This window comes from Equus caballus, chromosome 20 (assembly GCF_041296265.1).
Source record: "Equus caballus isolate H_3958 breed thoroughbred chromosome 20, TB-T2T, whole genome shotgun sequence".
NCBI classification, from domain to species: domain Eukaryota; kingdom Metazoa; phylum Chordata; class Mammalia; order Perissodactyla; family Equidae; genus Equus; species Equus caballus.
In genome coordinates this window covers 12463200-12486201 of record NC_091703.1, presented here as the reverse complement: position 1 = coordinate 12486201, position 23002 = coordinate 12463200, and the positions used below count along the sequence as shown (strand labels likewise).

The 23002-nt window shown below is 41.7% G+C and overlaps 1 protein-coding gene across 4 annotated transcripts in view; it reads left to right on the top strand.

The window, feature by feature from the left end:
• Window positions 1-16033: 16033 nt before the first annotated feature.
• The window catches only part of ELOVL2 (ELOVL fatty acid elongase 2), a 60180-nt gene continuing 53211 nt past the window's right edge, over window positions 16034-23002 (top strand). Inside the window, exon 1 of one of the 4 annotated variants that reach the window (XM_023624455.2) lies at window positions 16034-16280. In XM_023624455.2, the coding sequence (XP_023480223.1) occupies window positions 16278-16280 (3 nt within the window). In that variant the 5' untranslated portion in view covers window positions 16034-16277. Of the gene's footprint in view, window positions 16281-16413; window positions 16841-23002 lie in introns of those variants that run through there. The other 3 variants (XM_023624457.2, XM_023624456.2, XM_070244083.1) reach the window with 3 other exon arrangements.

The following is a 23002-nucleotide window of genomic DNA, read 5'->3' as shown; positions in this document are numbered from 1 at the left end:
CTTTTCAGAGCACATGCCACAGTTCATAATTAAGCACAGCGATCTCTTCATTTACTGAAAGCTGGCTCCCCAGTAAGATTGTAAACTCCCTGAGGGCAGATTTAACATCCGTTTAGCTCAAAATGGAATTCCTGCCCTTAGCTCTGTGCGTGTCACATAGTTTGCTGAATAAATGATTGGGAGTGACATAATTTGTACTGAGATTTGGCACATAACTCAGAAGACATTGTAGAAAGATGGAGGCTGATAAACACGCGTGTGTGAGTGTGGGGGAGGGGTGTTGTGGGGAGAGAGGCATGGTAGGACAGACTTCCAATTTTCACTAGTATATTTTTACATCGTGAATGCGTAAATTATACACACACAAATAATTGCCTGTGTGTCCATATTTCTGTTTCTACAGAATCTGCAGAACACAAATACCATCGGTAGGTGGAGGGTGTGTTAGAAGGGCATTTTTGTAAAGGATAAAGTTCTTTTAGTAGAGAATATAATAATACATTCTCCAGAGCCTGCATTGGAAAACCACAAGTCAAAAAGCTCACATTGGCAGGAATCCCCTACATTTGTCAGAGGTGAACACAATTTCTCCAGCAGAGGGTGCTAAAATATAAATTTGGCACAGTGAAGCCTAGCAAAAGTTTGTTCAGCTGAGGAATAGATTTACCTCTTCTGTCTTGATTGTCAGGTTCTTCTAGCAAACATATCTAAAAATTGGCTAGTCTTGCAGAATATGGGCGTAAGGGGTCTTAAGAACAAAAGTTTTAAAAATGTGAAATTTTTAATAGTCAATTAGATACAAGGGTAATTTCCTCCATGTTGCCTTGTCACTTTGTAAAACTTTGAATGTTCTTGAAAAAAAAAAACTTTTTGTAGGGTGCCATATTATATATTATATATTACATAAGTTACCAGAAGATTGGGAAAGGAACATTTTCAGAAAGCTTGGCAAAATTATCATTAGGCCCTCCAATTTGTAGAGGGTGAGTGTTTCATCACACTAGTCAAGCCAAAAACTTTTCTGAGGTTATCTAAATGCTTAGCTGGAGGCTCATTTGTTGAATCTTCAGATGCTTTTAAGAAACCCTATGTATCAGCCAAGCAAGGCTGGCGGTGCTGTGGTGACAATGTCAGTTTCAGTAACTTCACCAGCAAAGGTTTATGCCTAGCTCGCACTTTATTTCCATCACATAATTGTCTGGGGGCTCTGCCCATGTTGCCATCATGAGGGGCATCAGGTTGACAGAGCAGCCACCACCTTGAAGGTCACCAGACACCATGGCAGAGGGACAGGGAAGCACGGCCTGTCATGCATCAGCTCTCACAGCCTGTCTGGAGGTGGCATCCAATATCTTTGCTCACATTTTCTCAACTAAAGCAAATCACACGGCCACACGTAACTTGTCGAATTCTGGAAATACACTACTATGGTGCATCTGGGAGAAAAATCAGAAATATTTGATGGATAGCCCTAGTAACTACCACATGCTACAAATGTAATAATAATAAAAGTCACTGGAAATAATATAGCAACACTGATTCTGAAGTAATCATTATATCTTCCAAGTAAAGGGCTGGCAGGCTATATTGTCAACTTGACATTCTTCCTTATTTGTGAGAACTGCTGGCATGGGTAATGAAATATTTTGCTTTTGGCCTTTAAATTCATTGTCACATATGATTTGGAGGGTAGGAGTAGATAGTAGATTTACTTCTCGACTTCGGTTTTGCTTCAATTAATGTTAAAACCTATTTTCTTATGTGAGAATACAATACCTGCTGTACGTGTATGGAGATGGGAAGGGGAACAACGAGGCTGGGGAAAAAGGGTCAGGCAGCCACAGGCTAACCTTTTGCGGCTGATAGGTGACAAAATAGGAATGAAAAATTTGCTGCTCAAATTTTTTGCAGCAAAAAAAGTTTTCCCTTTTTGCTTAACTTCATAAAGCCAGAGAAATAGGATTCTCCAAGAAAGATGTAAAATGAAGTAGTCTTTCAAAGTACTGGAAAGAAGAGCTTTGTTTCTTAATGGAACAGACCTAAAAGGAAGCTCAGATGGATCTGCCACTAAGCACAGAGTTCGACCGCCTCCTGCAGTGGTAGCCAGCACTGCTCACCAGGAATAATCCCGGGTTGTAATCAGAGAGCCACAAAACTAGTTATCTCGGGAAGCAAGGCTCTCCTGCCAAGGTGGAGCTGGCAAGTTGCCTGACCTCAACAAAGCCAAAGGATGCTTTAGGTCAGAAGCAGTCTGGTAAGATAAATAGCAGCAGGGGTCACAGGGACCATGGCCACTACTAATCCAAACACAATCCTGAGCTTTTTTAAAGGGATGAGCAAAAAGATAACTGGCAGTCAACATGGATGGTCAATACACCCTTACTATCGCCACCCCAACCTGGATCCTGCCTGGAGAGGCGGTGCAGGCAGGTGAGGAGCCAGCTCCCATCTGCCTATGGTGCAAGTTGCTGAGCTGTGGAGAAAGCTGCAAGGAAAGCTGTGTGCATTTCCACAAAATCAACAGGGGAAACAGAAGCCCCCAATGAACTTCTTCAGAATGTGGTATCATACTTCGATCACATCATCTTCACTCCCCCTCCACCTAAACTTCATTTGCTAATATCCTGCTCATCATTCAACGGCCTTGGAGCTCCCATGTTAACCAAAAGCTTTTTCTAATCCTCCCAAAATAGAATTCTTTTTCTCCCTCTGTTCTGCATCATTTTATCAGCAGCTCTGTGGTAGCACTCACTGCAGTCCACTTCTCATTGCATCGGCTTGTGTATCTATCTGTCTCCCCCGACCCCGACCTCCAGATTGTGAGATTTTGGAAGGAAGTGGTCAAATATTGTTTATCTGCTGATTCTGCCCAGCTCCTACCCAGTTCTGTGTATACAGAAGTTGCTCAATACATGTCTGTTGAATTAGATTGACTACATAGACATTTTATGATGACATTCAACTTCCTTTATTAACCTAAGAAGTATTTCTAACATCCATAAAAGAACCAAGAATAAGAAAGCGCACACTCAGGGTGGTGTTAATTTCTCCTTATGTGTTTTCCCCGGGCAGTACAGACTAGAGGTTAAGAACATGGACTTTGGAATCAGAATGACGTGGTTTTGAATCTCAGCTCTGTTTCTTATTAACTATGTGTTTTCAGGCAAATTACTTCCTCTCTCTAACCCTCAGCTGTCTGTCTATAAAATGGGGCTCCTAATACCTAACTCACTGGCTGGATGTAACGATTAAATGAGATAATATATGCAAAGCACTCGCCACAGTGCCTGCTATTGTTAGCATCATATGCATTATCACAAGCTCTTGTGACTTCAAGCATAGTAATCATAAAAGTTGAAAGGTATATTGTTTAGGGCCGGCTCCGTGGCCGAGTGGTTAAGTTCGCGTGCTCCGCTGTGGCGGCCCAGGGTTCAGATCCTGGGCGCGGACATGGCACTGCTTGTCAGGCCACGTTGAGGCGGCGTCCCACATCCCACAACTAGAAGGACCTGCAACTAAGATATACAACTATGTACAGGGGGGGTTTGGGGAGATAAAGCAGAAAAAAAAAAGATTGGCAACAGTTGTTAGCCCAGGTGTCAATCCTTAAAAAACAAAAAGAAAAAAAAAGAAAAGTATATTGTTTAAAAACAGATGAAAGAGAGAAAGAGAACCTATAGACCAAAAAAGCGTTAAAAGATATATCAACCAGTTGCAATGTAAGGGAACTTACAAAGATCCTGACTGAAACCAACTGAACACTAGTTTTGTTAGTATTAAGGAATTGTTAATTTTTAAAGATGTAATAATGGTATTGCAGTTATAGTTTTTAAAAAGAAGAGTCTTTATCTTTTAGAGACACATCTTGATATATTCACAGATTAAATTTTATAATATCTGGGTTTTCCTTCAAAATAAGCTAGGGTGGGATTAGGGGAAGTGAGCGAGGGTTTAGATGAAACAAAATTGGCTGTCAGTTGACACTTGTTGAAGCTGGGTAATGGCTACATGCCAGTGCCATTCATTTGAAATTTTGGAGTTTTCTATAAATATTCAGCTACCTGAATATAGTTGTCATGAGTCAGTTTTGCCCTGGGAAGCAGAGGAGATGGACAAAATTTCCTGGGGAGTGCTCATGTGATCGGCATCTGTGCGGGAACGAAGGAAGCAAGATGAGGCAGTGGGAGAAGGATTCATTCAATCCTATGGGGTGTCTTGGGGGTGCGATGGGCTTCAGAGTCATCCTGAATTAGGTCAAGGAACTGGGCCTTTCCATCCTCACATGACCAGTCATGGGATATGGGCATAACCTGGACAGAAGAGGAGTGTAACTTTGAGCAAGGCAGCAAGGCTCTCCAGACTAGAGTAAGTCCAGAAACACACTCTTCTGTTCCATCTGGAATCAGCTCGGGTCACTCAAGTGAATTTAGCAGATAGCCGGGCAGGGATGGAAGGCCCAGGAGGGCTTCACTTATATGTCTGGTGCCTGGTGTTCCTCCATGTGGCTCTTTTCTCTTTATATGGTGTCTCATACTTCAGTAGTATGCTTGAGCTTCTTTACATCCAGGAGGCTGGTTTCCTCAAGCAAATGCAGAAGCTGCCAGTCCCCTTATAGGCTAGACTCACAACCGGCAAATGATTACTTCTGCCATTTTCATTGGTCACAGCAAGTCACAGGACCAGCCCAGGTTTATGGGGAGGAAAAATAGATTTCACCTATTAACGTGCTTACAGGGAAAAAAGAAATTGATGGCATTCATTTTTAGATACTTATATACCTCAGGCAAAATATTTAAAATTTCACATAAATATGAGACAAACAAAAACTTGGAACTCATTACCAGAAGACTCATACCACAAGAAAAGATCAAGGAAATTCTATAGGCAGAGGAATACGATGCTAGACAGAAAGTTGGATCTACACAGATCAAAATTTATAATATCTGGAAAGAAGCAAAGATTTCTAGAAATGGTTAAACTGAAAGTAAAATGTAAAAGACATTTTGTCTTTAATTGCTCTGAAAGATAATTGATTAAAGCAAAAATAGTAGCAATGAATTGTAAAATTGTAGAATTATGGTATGTATAAAATAAAAATGTATGCCAACAACAGCACAAAAGATAGAAGCAGGGAATTGGAAATATATGGTCATACGGTTCTTATACCATATGAGAAGCAGCATAATATTATTTGACAGTAGACTGTAATTAATTAAAAATTAGGGCAACCTAAGTATACAGAAGACCTAATACCATGAGCCAACTTGACTTAGCTGACATTGGCTGAAACCACATTCCACCCAACAACAGCAGAATACACATTCTTTTCAAGTACACATGGAACATTCACCAAGATAGGCCACATTCTGAGCTAAATGAATAGATTCATATTCTGAAATGGTTCCAAAAATTTAAAAGAATTGAAACTATACAAAGTATGTTTTCTAACCATAACAGAATTAAACTATAAATCCATAACAAAGAGATATCTGGAAAATACCCAAATCTTAGGAAATGAACAATGACTAAATAACACATGGGTAGAAAGTCCAGAAATAGATCCACACTTATACGGTCAATTGATTTTTGACAAAGGTGCCAACACAACTCAAAAGAAAAAGCAGTCTTTTCAATAAATAGTGTGGGAAAAATTGGAAAACAATTGCAAAAAACAAAAATCTTTGACTCATTCTTTGCACCAAGTATAAAAACTAGCTGAAAGTGAATCACATAGAGCTAACTGTAAAACACAACAAAAATTCTACAAGAAAACATAGGGAGGAATCTTTGTGACCTTGGGAAGGCAAATATTTCTTACATACAACACCAAAAGCAAAATTGATGAAAAAATGATAACTTGGACTTCATGAAAATTAAGAGCTTGTCTTCGAAAGACATTGTTAAGAAAAATAAAGAACAAGCCATAGACTGGAAAAAAAACGTTTGCACCATGCATATCTGATAAAGGACTTATGTCCAGAATGTATGAAGAACTCTCAAAACTCAGGAATAAGAAAACAAACAACCCATTGAAAAATGGGCAAGAGATTTAGAGACTCTTTACTGAAGAAGGGATGCTGGTGGCAAATGCACACATGAAAAGTGCTCAGAAAAACCTGTTGTATGGGTGAATGAATGAGGTTTGGCATTTCTGAAGGTATTTGCTACTTGACTAACTCTTTAGAATTCATTTTGATGATTGTTCTGGTAACCATAACAAGTGAAAATTACTCCAGTGCAAACATAGATATTAAAGTCAGATAAAAATAAGCTGTAAATATCTCTATCTCAGGTCCCTTCTAGTAGAGTGAATAACAAGAAGAAAGTTGGTTATGTTAAGATAAACACAATAAAGTATTTCATAAGGGGAAATACTTATGGTATTTCTTAATAAAAATGATGGTATCATGCAAAGTTCATTTGAGCCAAATAATTTAGTGGGGCCAATTTGATTTGGTCCATGTCCTCGGCTTTCTAAAGATCTGGCTTAATGCCGGGATAAATTTAGACTATTCAGACAAGACTACAAAAATGCCAAGTTCCCATAAAAAGCTTCCTCTCTCAATTAGGCTTTTGATAGATACTCAGTATCAGTGAGTTCAAAATAATAGTACTAAACAGACTACAAACGGACATCCATTAATGACCCCAACAGGGACATGTGTCTGAGAAGACCACCCACCACCACAACTTGGCTATAGCAGAAGTTTCTGCTTTGTTTCAATGCTAACAGTTTACTTTCTCAGCTCTCCTCATTGGCAGAAAGTAGCTAAGAATTAAAAGTTGCTATTCCCTTCTTTTCATGAGGACTTTATTAGATGACCTTCAGAGGCCTCTGAGATTATGTACTTCTCCCTTGGTCTCTATTATTTCATATTTTTAATTTTGATTTGCAACCCATCTTCTGGCAGAATAAAGGATCTTAATTAGTTTCATTGAAACATGTGTGATTTTTCTCTATTTGTTTTTCTTTTTCCTAAAGTAGAGTAAAGGCTATCGACCTGTTCCTCAGCCAGTTCCAAAGGACATCAGTTTGTTTAAAACTGTTTGTTTAAGGAATTCAAAAGGTGGTGAGGCCATTGTATTTATTTGTATGCTCTGAGTGCTATTATGAGAAAGCAGCCTGAAGTTCTAAGAGATAGACTGGCAATGGAATATAGCTTAGTCTGGATGGTAAAATTATGCAGAGTCTGCAGCAGCAGTTCATTTAGAGAGGTCCAAAGCAACGCAGTACTTAGTAGCAGAGTCTGGAGGTGGAGTGAGGGCTGGAGGAGCAGGGTGAGTCCAAAGCTGCATGGTAGAAAGGGCCATCCTCCAAATGTAGGGTCCTTCATGACTACTGTGTATCAGAGTTCCAGAATTTAGTGACTTTGGCTAACCAGAAATGATGGACTAAAATTGTTGCACCAAGAATTCCAGCTATTGCCTTCTAAAGCTATAGACCTCATGTAAAAGAGCAGGTGAGCACAAATTCAAGAGGAAGCATCGCCACGCTTCATTCAATTTCACCTCAGGGAGGGTGATTAGGATAGGGACATAGGAATTGAAGGATGTGTCCTTTCAAGGACAAAAAATAGAGGAAAACGGAAAGGAGCTAAATTTTACTTCTTTTATTGGTCATAAGAAATAAGATATGTGGGGGCTGGCCCCGTGGCCGAGTGGTTAAGTTCGCACGCTCTGCTGCAGGCGGCCCAGTGTTTCGTTGGTTTGAATCCCGGGCGCGGACATGGTACTGCTCACTAAACCACACTGAGGCAGCGTCCCACATATCACAACTAGAAGGACCCACAACGAAGAATATACAACTATGTACCGGGGGACTTTGGGGAGAAAAAGGATAAAATAAAATCTTAAAAAAAAAAAGAAAGAAAGAAGATACGTGGCTGCACACTTGCTAGCTAACCTGATCTCATGCCCTAACGTCTGTAAGTTTCCTAGAAATGAATTTCTAGTTCACCGAATTGCAGTATTATTAGAATTCAACAGGCCCCATGGGCTCTAGTCAGATGGGGTCTCTACTGCTAGTACCATGTTTAACTCCCCTATCAGAAATGTGGAGATAATGCTGGAACCTATGACACAAACTCCTAATGCAACCATCACACTGAACAGATGAAAGCTGGAACCAAGTCTCCCCATGTTTTTGTAAACACCTCAGTGCTGGCATGGTGTAGGCCCTGAAAGAGTTAACGACCACATTTTTTGATGATACTCTTTATATAAATGATATCATTAAATTAGCATTTGTTAGGACTACATTCCCATTAGCTAATAATATACTTTTCAAAGACCTTTGAATCTAATGAGATTCTCATTAGAATGTCACAGAAACTTGAGGTGGCATGAGTCTGTCTTAAATATTAATTGAATGTCTACTATGTGACAGAAACTATAAAGACAGCCAGAATTAACAATTTAAGTCAAACTCTGATGTAAGCTGAAGTATTTGCAGAACGAAATTAATTACAGATTACCTTTAACAGAACTAGTTGTAGAGTGGTGACAGGCTATATCAAGATTATTGTTACATGTACTTTTCTATCCAACTAGTTTAATGAGAGAACCAAATAATATTTTACTCAAAAGATTCTTCATGGTTCATTCTCCTCTGAGTTCTGACCTATTCCCTTGAAAAGAACCAATTACATTAAAGCCTTCTGTTAATTTTTCTTCCTTTTCAGAGCTTATATAAATTTTAAAAAACCTTTGAAAGTCACTCTACTTTCAGATAAAATATGGTAGATGTAAAAAAAACCAAGTTTGACAACAACAGTTAATGTGGCATTGTTGATATTGGCAGTTGCTATTTATTCTTATCTCCATATCTAAATTTTGAACTGTCTCTCTCAATTTTTACATTGCTAGTGAACCAATTCTTCATTTTAAAACTGTCATTTATCCTGTCTTTCCTATAGGAAATTTACCGGGTAACCAAACAGCATATAAGGGGAAGTTTCTGGAAGTATTCTAGCTAACAAATGAAGAAGCAATGATAGAGCTAGAATGTTGCGATTTTGCAGCCCCTAATGAATCACCGGATGTAGGCAGTGAGCATCAGCCGACGCCTAAACATCACTAAAAGAGTGACAATCAGATATTATGCGCCTCCTGATGGAAACCCATACTACCACTTATGAAGTATTCCTGTAAAAAAATTCTAGCCTGAATCCGATCAAGTCTCTAGAGCGAGTCACAGTTATCAATTTACAAAGACACAGAGGTCAGAAGCATGTTAAACTGCACCCTGGGGATGCCATCCAGAAAATCGAGACTGTGGGAAATTCTACCGTACACACAAATTGCAAGACAATAGAAAAAAAAAGAAAAAGAGATGGAGAGGGGAAGTAGAGATTAAAAGAGACAAAAGATGTATGTACCAACTGCAATGTTAAAAAGACCAATTGTGGAAATCTGTACCCTCAATGTCTATAATTAATGACATCAAGAAATTATGATTAACTTTTAAGGCGTTGTAATGATATTGTGATTACATGTGTGGTTTGTTTGTTTTGTTTTTTCTTCTTTTTTACTGAGGAAGATCGCCCTGAGCTAACTTCTGTTGCTAATCTTCCTCTTTTCATATGTGGTCACTGACAGATGAGTGGTGTAGGTCTGCACCCAGAACTAAACCTGGGCCACCGAAGTGGAGTGTGACAAACTTAACCACTAGGTCACCAGGGCTGGCCCTATGTATGTTTTTTTAAAGAATTCTTGTCTTCAGTGATATGTACTGAAATTTTACAGATAAACTATTTACATCTGGGATTTGCTTCAAAATATGAGAATGGGAGAAGCAGGTAGGGATACAGATAAAACAACATTGGGCATGAGTAGATAATTTTTTAAGTTGCAAGATGGATGCATTGGAGTTCATTATTATGTATCTGTCTACTTTTGTAGATGTTTGAAATTTTCCATAATTTAAAAAGAAATTAAATTGCCAGAAGGCTCATACTTCATCAGCTCTTCTGACCTGCAGAAAGTGTCTCTGCGAAGTTTATGAGGGTTCTTAATGTTAGGATTATTCAGAACAGCATAGTGTCGTAGGAAGAGTCCAATGGGCCTCAGATGGAATCTTGCTTTCCCCACTTTCCAACATGCCTGACCACGTGACCCTGAGTACATCACCTAATGTCTTTGGGCCTCAGGTTCCTCATCCATACAATGGTCCCAGAACTGTTGTGGGGGTTAAATGAGCTACTGTCGTAAGTCATTTAGCATGGTTTATGTTAGATATCCAATAGTTACCTGCAAATACCACATTTGAGCTAAAAGAATGATGAGGTTATAAGCTGAGGCTGCCTGCTATGACTTCTAGATTAATTTTAGGATCCCTTTGGTCTGTTTCCCAGATGTTGAAGAAGTTGTTTGGGTTGCAACAATGCACATGGTTGAAACCTGTGTGAAATAAACTCCTGAACCTCATTTGGGTTCCTCGTCTCTATTTCCTCTAGAAGGCTCATTCACCAATATACTGGTGAAATAAAATGTTAACTATTTGGGGCCTGCTGTTCTCTATCCTCACTGAGTATCAATTAGAACAAAGATAATAATGCACTAGCTAATTTTTAATAAAACTATACTCTTCTGGCTACTTTTTTTACTACTCTGTCATCTTAAAACATTCAAATTTCTTACTTTCATTTAGGTGGAATCGACAAAATTTTTGAGTAAAATTTTTTGCTGGCACATACGCTTTTAGTGCTGAATGCCTTTTTTTCTGGATGAGGATAGAAAGAACATGCAAGACAAACCAGTCTGCAGCAAAAAGTCAGGGAGGAGTCTGTGGCACTTTACGGCTTCACGCAGATTTTGCTATTGCCTACCCTCACATTGTTCACATCTCAATAATTTACGATAATGTTGTAAAAATGATTTGTTACAGATCAGCTGTTTCTGACCAAGTTTTTCTATAGGCCAGAAAAATCATAAACTTCAAAATGATTAATTATGAGGCCCTAGTCTCTAGTCCTACCTCTCTCATTCCAGACATGAGCATTTCTGGCAGAGAAGGATGTGTGGCTACACACTCCCTCCCCTTGACAGACACACTCACACTTACACACTTCCAAAGGATCAGGGGAGTCCATGCAATGTGTCCCTCCTTGAGACCTGAATGGTTGGGTCTGAATCAGCACTTTCTCTCTTTCCTCAGCTGATTTCTAGGCTTCAAGTTAGGTGTGGAGTAGGTTTGCAACAAAAATAGGCTGGGGGCTACTGCCTAGGGTTAGTCTCAGAGGGTACACCTGAGAAAGGAACAGCCCCCTAGGGTGTGGGTTGGAAAGGCTATCACAGGTCATCCAGAGGGATTGAGACATCTCACCTTCCTTGTGAAATAGGCTATCCCACTTCATGCTTGTGCTACTTGACATTTATAAAAGAATTTTTTTAAAAGACTATTAAAATGAAATCAATAAATGCCATTTAACTAAAATAGCATATATAAAAACAACAACAAACAAACACATATCAACGGAGATTGGATTGGTGGTTACCATAGGGGAAGAGGGGAGGGCAAAAGGGGTGATTAGGCTCACATGTGAGGGGATGGACTACAATTAGTTTTTGGGTGGGGAACATGATGTAATCCACACAGAATTCGAAATATATTACGATGTACATCTGAAAGCTATGTAATGTTATAATCCCATATTACTGCAATTAATAAATTAAAAAATAGCATATATAAAAGACAAAATGGTAAAGTGAATGAATGCTTCAAAATGAACATAACACAAAGACAAAAGATAAAGTCCAATGGCTGTAAGAGTACAAAGTAACGGCCCCACTAGGGTTTCTTGAACTGGGATGGCTGCAGGTGACCAGCAGACATCATATGAAAATGTCCTGCCAGGACCAGGTTCCCTAGGGCTGAGGTTCTCAAAGGTAGGACCTCAGGGCAGAGGCTAATGGCCATGGTGTGAACAAATGCATGGGTCTCTATCTACAGGAGTGGGCAAGAGGGATGATGGACTTGCAACCAACTACAACCCCTGACTCACGCTTCCAGACATACTGGCCACTTTCCTGTTCCTCAATTTTTCCCAATTTTTCTGTCTTAGGGCATTTTCATTTGCTGTTTTCTCTACCCAGAAAGATCTCCCCTAGATTTTCTCATGGCTTCCTAGCTGGCTTGTTTGGCCATTGAGATCTCAACTCATCCAAGAGATACCTAAGAGATATCATCTGCTGAGATTTTCCTGACCATCCTATCTAAAGTGCCTCTTCCCACCAAGTTACTCTCTATCATAATTTTTTTTCATGACACTTCTCTATCTAAAATTATTTTGTTTACTGTCTTCTTCCTTCCCACCAAAATATAAGCTTCATAAAAGCAAAGGATCTATCTATACAGTTCAAGGTCTTATTCACAACATCTAGATTCTACAGGGATCAGCTCACTTTTTTTGTAAAGGGCCAAACAACAGATACTTGAGGATTTGCAGGCAATACAGTTTCTGTCACAACTACTCAACTCTGCCATTGTAGCTCTAAAGCCACCATAGACAATATGTAAATGCATGGGCATGGTTGTAATCTAATAAAACTTTACTTACAACAACAGGCAGCTGGCCAGATTTGGCCCGTGGCTATGGTTCACCAACCCCTGCTGTAGAACATTGTCCTCAGTAAAGAGTTTTAAGCAAATGTCATGAATCTCTTTTTACCTGGATTGATACAAGGTAATGATTGTCCACTTGTTACTCTAGTCCAACCAAATGAATAATATATACATATAGTGCTCTGTCTTAAATCCTTTGCCTTGATAATACTGAGTAAAAGATGCACAGAATTTGTTGGAGGTAACCCAGTTGTGCCAATGTGACTTTGTCCGGGTTTACTCTTCATCTTATTATTTTTCATTTGTAAATTCATAAGTATAGAGCTCTCTTTACACAAAGGCAGAGTACATGGCCAAGGAAAAGACATGATTTCCAGAGTCTGTTTCTATAATTAGCCTAAAAATACAAATATTCTGGAGAAAAGCAGTAGATTGATTTAAAATCATAATAAATTAGAAGCGAGTATTTTTCTCAGGATAAAATACAAAGATACCAAGTGTCAAAAGAAGGGATGAAGAAGAAGAAAACCACAGAAGAAGACTAGACTCACAGAAGAAAAAGTTTGCCAACTTCATAGTTTTTTTTGAGAAAGATTAGACCTGAGCGAACATCTGCCACCTATCCACCTCTTTCTACTGAGGAAGACTGGCTCTGAGCTAAGATCTGTGCCCACCTTTCTCTATTTTATGTGGGACGCCCACCACAGCGTGGCTTGCCCAGCAGTGTGTAGGTCTGTACCTGGGATCCAGGTTGGTGAGCCCCGGGCCCCTGAAGAGGAACGTGCCAACTTCACTGCTGTGCCAGTGGCCAGCCCCGTCGACCTCATAATTTTGATGAGGGCTGGAAGGCTGGAACTGGAGAGGCAGGAGTGGCACTGAGAACACAGACCCAGGGGTCAAGAGGTCAGGCTTTACAGCTACGACCTACCAGTTGTCGGTTTTCTCTAACTTTTCTGAGATAGACTTTCTTCACCTGTAAAATATAAAATATATATATATGCATAAAAGAGAGAGAGTCTGATCTCTGTTTCTAGGTTTAAGATTCTTAGATTATGCTAATTCCCTCTAGCACACACCCAGGTGAGTACCTAACACATGATTAGGCTACAGTTCTGTTATCGTGGCCCTTTAGCTGATACACACGCTCAAGGCGGGCTTGCCCTACAGCTAAGAAACACAAGCCTTGGTGTAATCCGTACAGCAGAACAAATCATAAAAGGAAGCAGATCTCATAAAGGTATGTCAACAGCGTATTAAAATGCCTTTATTGTGGTGACAAGGAAAGCCATAAAACAGTATTTTGAGGACTAGATAAGATATAGGAGACTTTTTAGGCCTCCTGCCCTTAGGGGTTGATATCTGTTTTTACATAATAAATGTAAAATGATGATTATTAGGCTAAATGGTAGTGGGAAGAATAGAGATAATTCAGGTTAAGAGTTAACCTGGTGTGCTTTGCAAGGTGTAGATGACATCAATGGTACCATTTCTGCCAGCAAACAGCAGAGTGCTTAGAGAGTGGTCGCCACACTTTTTTTCCTTGTTGTTGTTAGAAAAATAGACTAAAGCTTTTCCTGAGTAGATGATGGACGTATGTTCTCCAAATGTGGTCGAAGGGCCATCTGCCTGCATCAGCCTCCCTTGTGATGCTTGTTAAAGTTTGTAGTCCTGTTCTGCGCCTGAGACCACCAGGACAGGTCCCAAGTCTCTGTAGGTGATTAAACCCTCAGGTGCAATTGATACATAATAATATCCGAGAATCACTGTCTAGATTAATGATTCACATTCTACTGCATCAGATTAATGATACAGTGAAATTCCGATCCAGTATTTTTATAGTTCAATATCCAAAGAATGTGGAAGCTATTTTTCTGGCTTTAAAAATATAAAGTAAAACAGGTTAAAAAAATCTGAAAAATGAAGAGAAAATAGAAAAAGAAAAAAAATCATCCCACAATACTGTTATTCAGGGGAAAAACACAATATTTGGTGAATAATTGGGTGAATTTCCTTCCACTCTCTGAATGTCATAATTTGGATCATCACAGATTCTGAAAACTCCTAATAGCAGGGTTTGTTCATCAGTGTACCCCCAGCTCCTACTACATTGCCTGGCATATGAGGCACTCAAACGTTTGTTGAATGAACAAAGTGAATGAATGACTGGACCTGGCATCAAATTATATATTTGGTTTTGGCCCTCCAGACACTTTAAATAAAAATATGCTGGCATTCAACAGAATACCACTTTCTGATTCCCACAGGCATCAGATCAATAACATCAATAACTAGTACTTTTGCGCCATTTTTCTACTGTTTCACTCGTATTGATGTACTCCTAATAACAATATGTAGTGTAAGTGCCATTTTTATCCCCAATTTATAGATCAGGAAACTGGAGCACAGAGAGGTTAGCTAAGTACCCAGGTATCACACAGCCAGTATGAGGCAGGGTTGACTCCTGAGCCCACTGCTAGTGAGATTTTATGAGACTTGGTTAACAAATACCTACCTGTTCATGGTCTTAAGTTCTCTACCTCTTCTAAACAAATATGTGCCTGATGTTTAACACTCCAACTACAGGAAACTCTAAATATTAGGTAATTATAGGACAATTAAGAGTTAGCCCCGGCACCTATGGTTATTCATCCTGTTACTTTACAAAACTGCAAATACGTCTGCATTACTTCAGGTGTGGAGTGCTACATGTACGTTGCAGGTACCCCCACGCACATCCAGATGTGGTGTTCCTGACTCCAATAAACATGCTTACCTTTGCTTGCATTTTAGTGTACCACGTCGGCCACATAAACAAGCAAGCACACATCCTTAATGCTAGAAAAGAGGAAAGGTCATGTAACACAAGTCTACCTTTCCCAACATCTTTCGCTTGGGCGATATAAAATTAAAAGCCCAGGATCTAAGATCCCATACTTTCTGTTCACAATTAAGTGTTAAACTAACACTTGGTGGCATTAACTGAGAAACCCCTGGAATAGAATCCAGTGTTGTGTGAGACAAGGAGTCTCCTTCTCTGACTGATCCGCTCCCCGACCTCATCCCTAAAGGAACCCCACCAATATACACATCCCGCAAACCTGCATGAGCGAGGGCCATCCTCCCTTTAACCTGTGCTTGAAAGCCACGGAGCCCAACTAAGAGCAGGACCATTTTTATCCCCAATTTATAGATCAGGATAAAGGCCCTGGGCCTCTGTAGACCCCTCCTTCCCACAGCTCCCGCAGCTGTCGCAGCATCCAAGGGCAGCCGACTGAAGCCGGCAGAAGGTGGGTCCACACGGGTTCCCCTCCCAACTCGGCCAACCTGGACCCGCCGCGCGCGGCGGGAGCCCGCTGGGCCTGCAAATCGCCGCCCTCCCGGCAGGGGGCGCCGCGGCCGCGCGGGACAAGCCGTGCTCCCAGGAGGGGGCGCGCGAGGCCGCACGGGCTGCCTCCTCGCCTGCCCCGCCCCTCCCCCGCCGGCCGCCTCGCGACACTGCGGGCGAGGCCCCGGCGAGGGGAGGGGGCGGGCGCCCGAAACGGCCACGAGCTCGGAGCGGCGCGAGCCCGAGGGGGCGGGGAGCGCGGGCGTGCGCGCGCCGGGCGTGGGCGTGGGAGTAGTAACGGAGCGGGCCCTCGGGAGCGCGGGGCAGAGGGACGCTGGCTACCCTGGACAGCGCATCGCCGCCCGCCCGCCCGGGTCGCGGCCGTGGATCATGGTGAGTGGGGCCGCGCGCCGCCGTCGCCCTTCCTTTCTCTCCCGACCGTCGCGCTGGGCGGGAACGGGCCGAGCGGGCGGCGGCGCGGGAGCTGCGGGTTCGAGCTCTGGAACCCGCGGCTCTCGGCGGGCTCGGCCGCGCAGGCCCGAGGCCGGGCGGTGAACGTTTGGGCGGGGGGCGCGCGGGCCGGGCCGCGGCCCTCGTCCGGAGCCGCTTTGTCCGGCCCGCGGTCCCGCCCCGGCCCTCGGCGCCCCCGCTCGCGGCCAGACCCCTGTTGCATGCACGCGGCCGGCCGGGCGCTGGCCCTGCCCGACGAAACGGCCCCCTCTGCCCGCGGCGGCCATTCTTCCCGCGCCCACGCTCCGGCCCACCGCCCGCCGGCTCCCGGCTGGGGGGTGGCGTTGCCCCGGCGCGGGACCGACCTGCCTCGGGAAGTGCGGGGTTTGGGGCTCTAACCGTTGACTTCATGCCTCCTCTCCGCCCTGCACCGTGCCCGCCAGCCCGGGGGTGTGTCCGTGTGCTTGCCCGCGCCTCGCTGGGTGTGCAGAGCGGAGTCGGGGGTAGGTTTCCATCTGTACCCCGGGATGGAGGGGCCTTTGATGTGTTCCTTCCAACCACTTCTCTCCAGTTTCCCGGGCCAGTCCCCGACTCTGAATTCATAGCGCTTTGTGCTCGCGTTAAACTCGGATTCTGGAGAGAGAGAGGGGTGTGTATCTGTGTCCCTGTCCGTCTGTCCCCGTCTGATGAACTGCCTGAGAGTTTTGGCAGCAGAGCCTGGTTCTGTGACTACAAAAAGAAAAAGTGTGTCGTGCCAGGCTCAAAGGACCAGTCAGTCCTGGGCAGAATGGGAAGCCCGCGTTTGCGTTGAGTGGTCCATATTTTACCTCTGCTTCTCTCCTCCCTCCCATATGGTTTCCTCTCCACTTCAGGGCTTGTTAAAATATGCTAATCTCCTTTCTTTTCCCCCCTCCAGCTAGCACTAATCAGTCCTAGATTTTGCCCTCTATCCTTTCGGGCACACTCTGTCTACCTGATTATATGTGAAGCCTCTTCTAGCCGCTTTATCCAAAATTCCAGTCTTTCCCACCCTACCCACCGCAGGTCATGTTCCCCCTGACTGCTTTTTTTTTTTTTTTTTTGCTTTCTCTTCAGCATCTAATATTTAACGTACTATTTTATTTATTTACCTTGTTCGTTGAATGTGGTTCCCACCAGAGTGTAAGTTTCAGTAGGGCTGAGATTTTTGTCGTTTTGTTTACTGCTATTTCCAGTACCTACAATAGTGCCTAGCATAGTAGGTACTCAGTAAAGTTTTAAAAAAATTGACCCAATAAAGCAGCACACTTTATGCTGATGTACAAATGGGAAGCAGCAATGCAATTACAGGGATTATCTATCCAACTGACAGTTGTAATGATGAGGATTCCAAGTGAAGTTTCTACTCTTGAACAGGAAGGACTTGATTTGGTGACCCTCAATGATAAGAGTAGAGGTGGCCATCTCCTATGCCTCGGTCAGTCACTTCATGCTCTAGACACCTTGGCACCTGGGTGGACTAGGCATTTTTAGAGCTAACTAGCTTTCTCCTTCACGGTCTGATTCTTTGTTCCAAATTATTATGAATTGTAATGAATAAGGGAACAAGTCCAAGGATATCTCCTTAATTGGATGGAAGAGCTGTGGGAATTAACCTGAAAGAGCCAAAATAAAGGGCAAGCTCTTATAAGCTCTACCCTGTACAATTATGATACTACCTCTATAGATAAGCGTTTTTCAGAAACTTTGGGTCTTCAGAGGAGATATTTTTTATAAATATATCCAAATCAAAGTCATCTCACTTAAGAAAAAAATGAGTCAGGAAGTGGGAAGGGTAGGGGGTTAAATTCATAAGTAAATCAGTGGATCAGTTAGAGACACCTTTTGGATCTACGTCCAACATGAACTGTCTCTTGTGATGTCTCTGCTAATTAGTCTTATTCCAAAACAAATAGTTTGGCTTCGGATTCTCTTTTGTTTTTCTATTTCTGTAGTGTAAATTGATGGCAATCCTTTGTTTTAAACCTGGGAAGTGTTTTTATGATTTCAACCAAATGGCTTGATAAAATTTACATGGGCAAGTTTCTGAAAATGTTGTAATTATAGCCCTCATTGTATAAGTTCAGCGGTTCTGTGATTACTGTCTTGTCCACATAGGTGGTAGAAATTTAAGGTAAAAAGGAAAGAAAGAAGTTTCTATTTGAAATTAAAACCAGCCAACCAAACATAAATGAAAGACACCTCATTCTTTTGATCCCAATTTGTGTTTGTAGGAGATTTTGCTATGTTATGATTCCAGTCAAAGTATCAAGCCATTTTTTCTTTCTGTTGCTTGAAAGTGTTGAATTTTCAAGAAGTACAAAACCCATTTTTAATCCTCTTGGAGAAGCTTAAATTTTGGTTCTTTGACAAAAGGTTGCAATTTAATCCAGCTCCCTTCCAATATTTGAATCATAGTTTGGGAGGTTCAGGTACTTTCATAGTTTGAAAGCGAGTGTTTAAAATTGAAGCGGATGCATAACCAGGGCCTTGCTGTTCAGAGTTGTGCCCATGATCATCTCTGTTGGACAATCGGATGTGTACCATCTAATTTGATGGTTTGGGTTTTTAGGAATAGACATTGATAAAGGGCAAGAATTTGCACTAGAAACTCTCAGGTCCAGCATAGTGAAAATATGCCAACATCAGTAACTTATCATAATTCAAAGTTACAAACTTACACATTTGTATTTTTCCTTAATCAAATTAGGACGTCCTTGGTATATCACTGACTCTGACAATGAACTATTTGAATAAATTGTTAGTTTAAAAATAACCGTTTGAAATCTAACAATTTAATAATTACAGAGGATGGATTGTTCTGGAATTGATGATGTGGCAATTTAGAACTTGCGATCTGGAGTCAGTCATGGGTTTGAATCCCAACACCAGCATTTAACTGTGTGACCTTGGGCAGACTACCTTCTTTAGGCTTCAGTTTTTTCTTTTGTAAAAGAAGACTGTCGTATTGTTTCATAACGTTCTTGGGAGGAACAAATAAGATGATGCACTTAATGTGTCTAGCATGGTGCTTAGAGTGTTCGGTAAATATTAACTATTATAACGGTGTGTGCTCTTCTTTCTCCCACACCCGGCTGTTTCTGGTTGAGATATCTAGAATGATGTCTGTGATTCACCTGAGGTCCCTTGCCCTTATGTGACCCTCATGTGTATCTAGCATTGCTCTATATCAAGTGTCTAGTAGGAGCATAATGCAAGCCACATATGTAATTTTTAATTTTCTAGTAACATTAAAAAGTAAAAAGAGAGAGATGAAATTTTAATAATATTTTTAATCCATGCAAATGTTATTTCAACATGTAATCAATGTAAAAAGATACCAGTGAGATTACATTCTTTTTTTTCATAGGAAATCTTTGAAATCTGTTGTGCGTTTATACTTCCAGCACATTTGGTTCAGGCTAGCCACAATTTCAAGTGCTCAAGAGCCCTGCGTGGTTAGAGGCTGCTGTGTTGGACAGAACAACCCTAGATGATACATGTCCTCCAAGTTTGCCTCTTATCTCCTAGCCCCTTTCCACTCGTGAGAACCTGGCTGCCACCTTAAACCCAGCGTTACCGAGAGGAAGCTCACCTTTCAGACTCCTCTCTGCTCCCTTTTGCTGTTAGTAATTCCACCAGCTCTCAAGTCTACTGTGTCTGAAATCTGATTCTTACTCTTTTTTCTTTTATATTGTTGATTGTATAATATTCTCATATTTTTGCTTGAAAATATCTTTAAATCTCTTCTCTCCAGCCCCATTTCCATGACTTTTCTACAGGTTTCCTCTTTTGCAGTCTCTTTGTTCTTTACTTTTTTACTTGAAGTTCACTATTTCTTCAAGGCCACGATCATCGTTTGCATTTAGTAGCTTGATGTTGGGAGGCTCTGGTCCTGGCCTGTTCCAAAGGTCCCCCTTCTGCTCCTTCCCCGCCCCCTTCCCCTCCCTCCCGCCCTCCCTTCCCACCCTCCCTTCCTACCTCTCTTGAGAAGCAGAGTTCTCTACCTGGGAAGCACTGGGCTCCACATTCTCTCCACTCTTTCATCAGCTCTTTTTCGTGTTGTCATAAATGGTTTCTATTTTATAGCTTATTCCTATGCTTAACACCTTTCCTAAATATCCAAAGAAATATAATTACTTTAATTGACAATCTAATATTAAAATGATCTGCTCAAGAAAAGAAACACAGATAAAGGAAAGAGAAAAATAAACCGTGGGAAGGGAAAATGAAGTTATTCTTTGAGCTTTATCTGCCTTTCAAGAAATATAAGTGGACCTGATTAATAATAATAATAACAACCACCACCACAGCAGTGATGACACCGCACATGTACTCAGTGCTTGCAGGAGACAGAGCGCTTTCCTCTGTGCCTGGTGAACAAAGGCACAGAACAGAAGAAAGGCACTGGACCAGGAGTCAAGAAATCTGGTTCCTGGTCCTGGCTTTACTGTTGACCAGCTTTATTCCCTTGATCAAGTCACTCTGAGACACTGTTTACTCACCTGCAAAATGGGTATTACCTTTTTCACAAGGTTCTTTTGTCAGAATCCCTTAGGGCCTTTATGCTGGCTGTTCCTTCTGGCTGGCTGGCTGGCTCTCCCCCAGAGAGCTGTATGGCTGTCCTCTTTTTTTTTAAAGATTTTATTTTTTTCCTTTTTCTTCCCAAAGCCCCCCAGTACATAGTTGTATATTCTTCATTGTGGGTCCTTCTAGTTGTGGCACGTGGGACGCTGCCTCAGCGTGGTTTGATGAGCGGTGCCATGTCCACGCTCAGGATTCGAACCAACGAAACACTGGGCCGCCTGCAGCAGAGCGCGCAAACGGCCACGGGGCCAGCCCCGTGTATGGCTGTCTTCTTAATACCTCCTTCATTAGACCTACCCTGACCTCTCTGTTTAAAACTGGGAGCTGCCCTGCCGTATTCACACATGCCTGATCCGTGTACACTGCTCTTTTTTCATAGCACGTATAACCTAGCAGTTCACTTATTTAAATAGCACTTGGAACCTTCTAGTAATTTACTTGTTTGTTATTTATGTGATTTTTCTTTGTCCCTTCCTCCCTGAATGCAGCTTCATGAGGACAGACGTTTTTGTCCGCCTTGCTCAGTAATGCATCTCAGGCATCTAGGCTACTGCCTGATGTATGGCAAACACTTGCTGGTGAAGTCAAGGCCACTTCTGCCACCTCCCAGTGCAGTGCTCTTTTCTCTTCACATCCCATTTAACACCCAGAAAGGATGAATTGGGAAAAAACCAAACCAGTTGTCTGAGAGGGAGCATGGGTAGAAGGAGATGAACTTAGGAATCGGACAGACTTGTTTAAATGCACATTCCCAGCCTGGGTGAAGCCAGACCTGGGGAATCAGAATCTCTGAGGGAGGGGCTTTGGAGTCTGCATGCCTGGAATCAGATACACACGGATTTGGAATCCAGTGCTCTAGAGGCTCCAAGGAATGAGGGACTACCTTCCAGCAAAAATGTTTAGTGTGTGCTTCATGAAGGAGTTGGGATCAATGCTGGATCTTGAATAGGTTGGATATGTAGGAAAAGAAAGGCGTGTAGAATCGAGCAGAGCATTCCATTTAGGGGAAATAACTGAGCAAGGACCTGGAAAGCAATAACAGATGTGTTTGAGAAAGACTATACCGTGAGCAACCATGTCTTTGCAGAGCCTGGCTCAGATTAGGTGCTCAGTGTTGAATTTGTGAGGGCTGTAGACCAACAGCATTATGGGATGGATCGAGTCAGATTTTGAAGTTGTCTGAATCTGAAGCTAAGAAGTTTCTTGAATCTGAGGCTAAGAAGCTTCTCCTAAATTTTTACAGGTAGTGGAACACAGGCTTTTGAAATGGAGAGTCAAATGAAAGCAACATTTAGGAAGATTAATCTGGTTTCCATAATATCTAGAGTTGGGAGAGCCTGGATAAGGTTACAAGGGGGCTGAACTAATATGTCAGTTCTTCTCGCTTATTTTCATGCTGTCAGCTTTTGAAAACTTGTCTCTAACCACACTCTCCTGGGTTCAATTCTCTACTCCATTTATGTCAGCTACAAAATAGATATAATAATACTTAGTGAAGAATAAGATAATATATATGAAGTCCCTCATAATATACAAGCTAGGTGATAGTAGATACTGAAAACTGGTGGCTATTACCCACAGACACTTTATCATATTCGTCTTTATAACCCTAACTTTTTTCTCTGCCTGGAATAGGGATATTTTTAAAAACTAACTTATTGATCTACATGTATTTACATTAAAAAAAATCCTTGTATTCCTGTAATAATGGATTTTGGTTTTGACATTCAGGACTTCTTCTGGAGAAAATGAAAATGTGATAAAGATTTCATTCTCTGATTTTTGGTTCTTTTTCTTTAGGCTGCATGAATTCTGTTAATTAGGGAAAAATGAAAAACTAAATTATGTGCTTGTTTCAAAACAATTTTTCTTAGTGAATAGTTCTCACCTGTAGAAGCACTCGTATTGTAGAACGGAATGTATTTTGGAAATTGTGCCATGGATTTGAATCACAGCTTCAGGAAATCCCAGGAGCAATCAGAGTAAATCTCAGCTGTTTGCCCCACCACCTACATCAAATTGCCTGTGTCTTGAGCTTCTTACTAGTGCTGAATCTAATG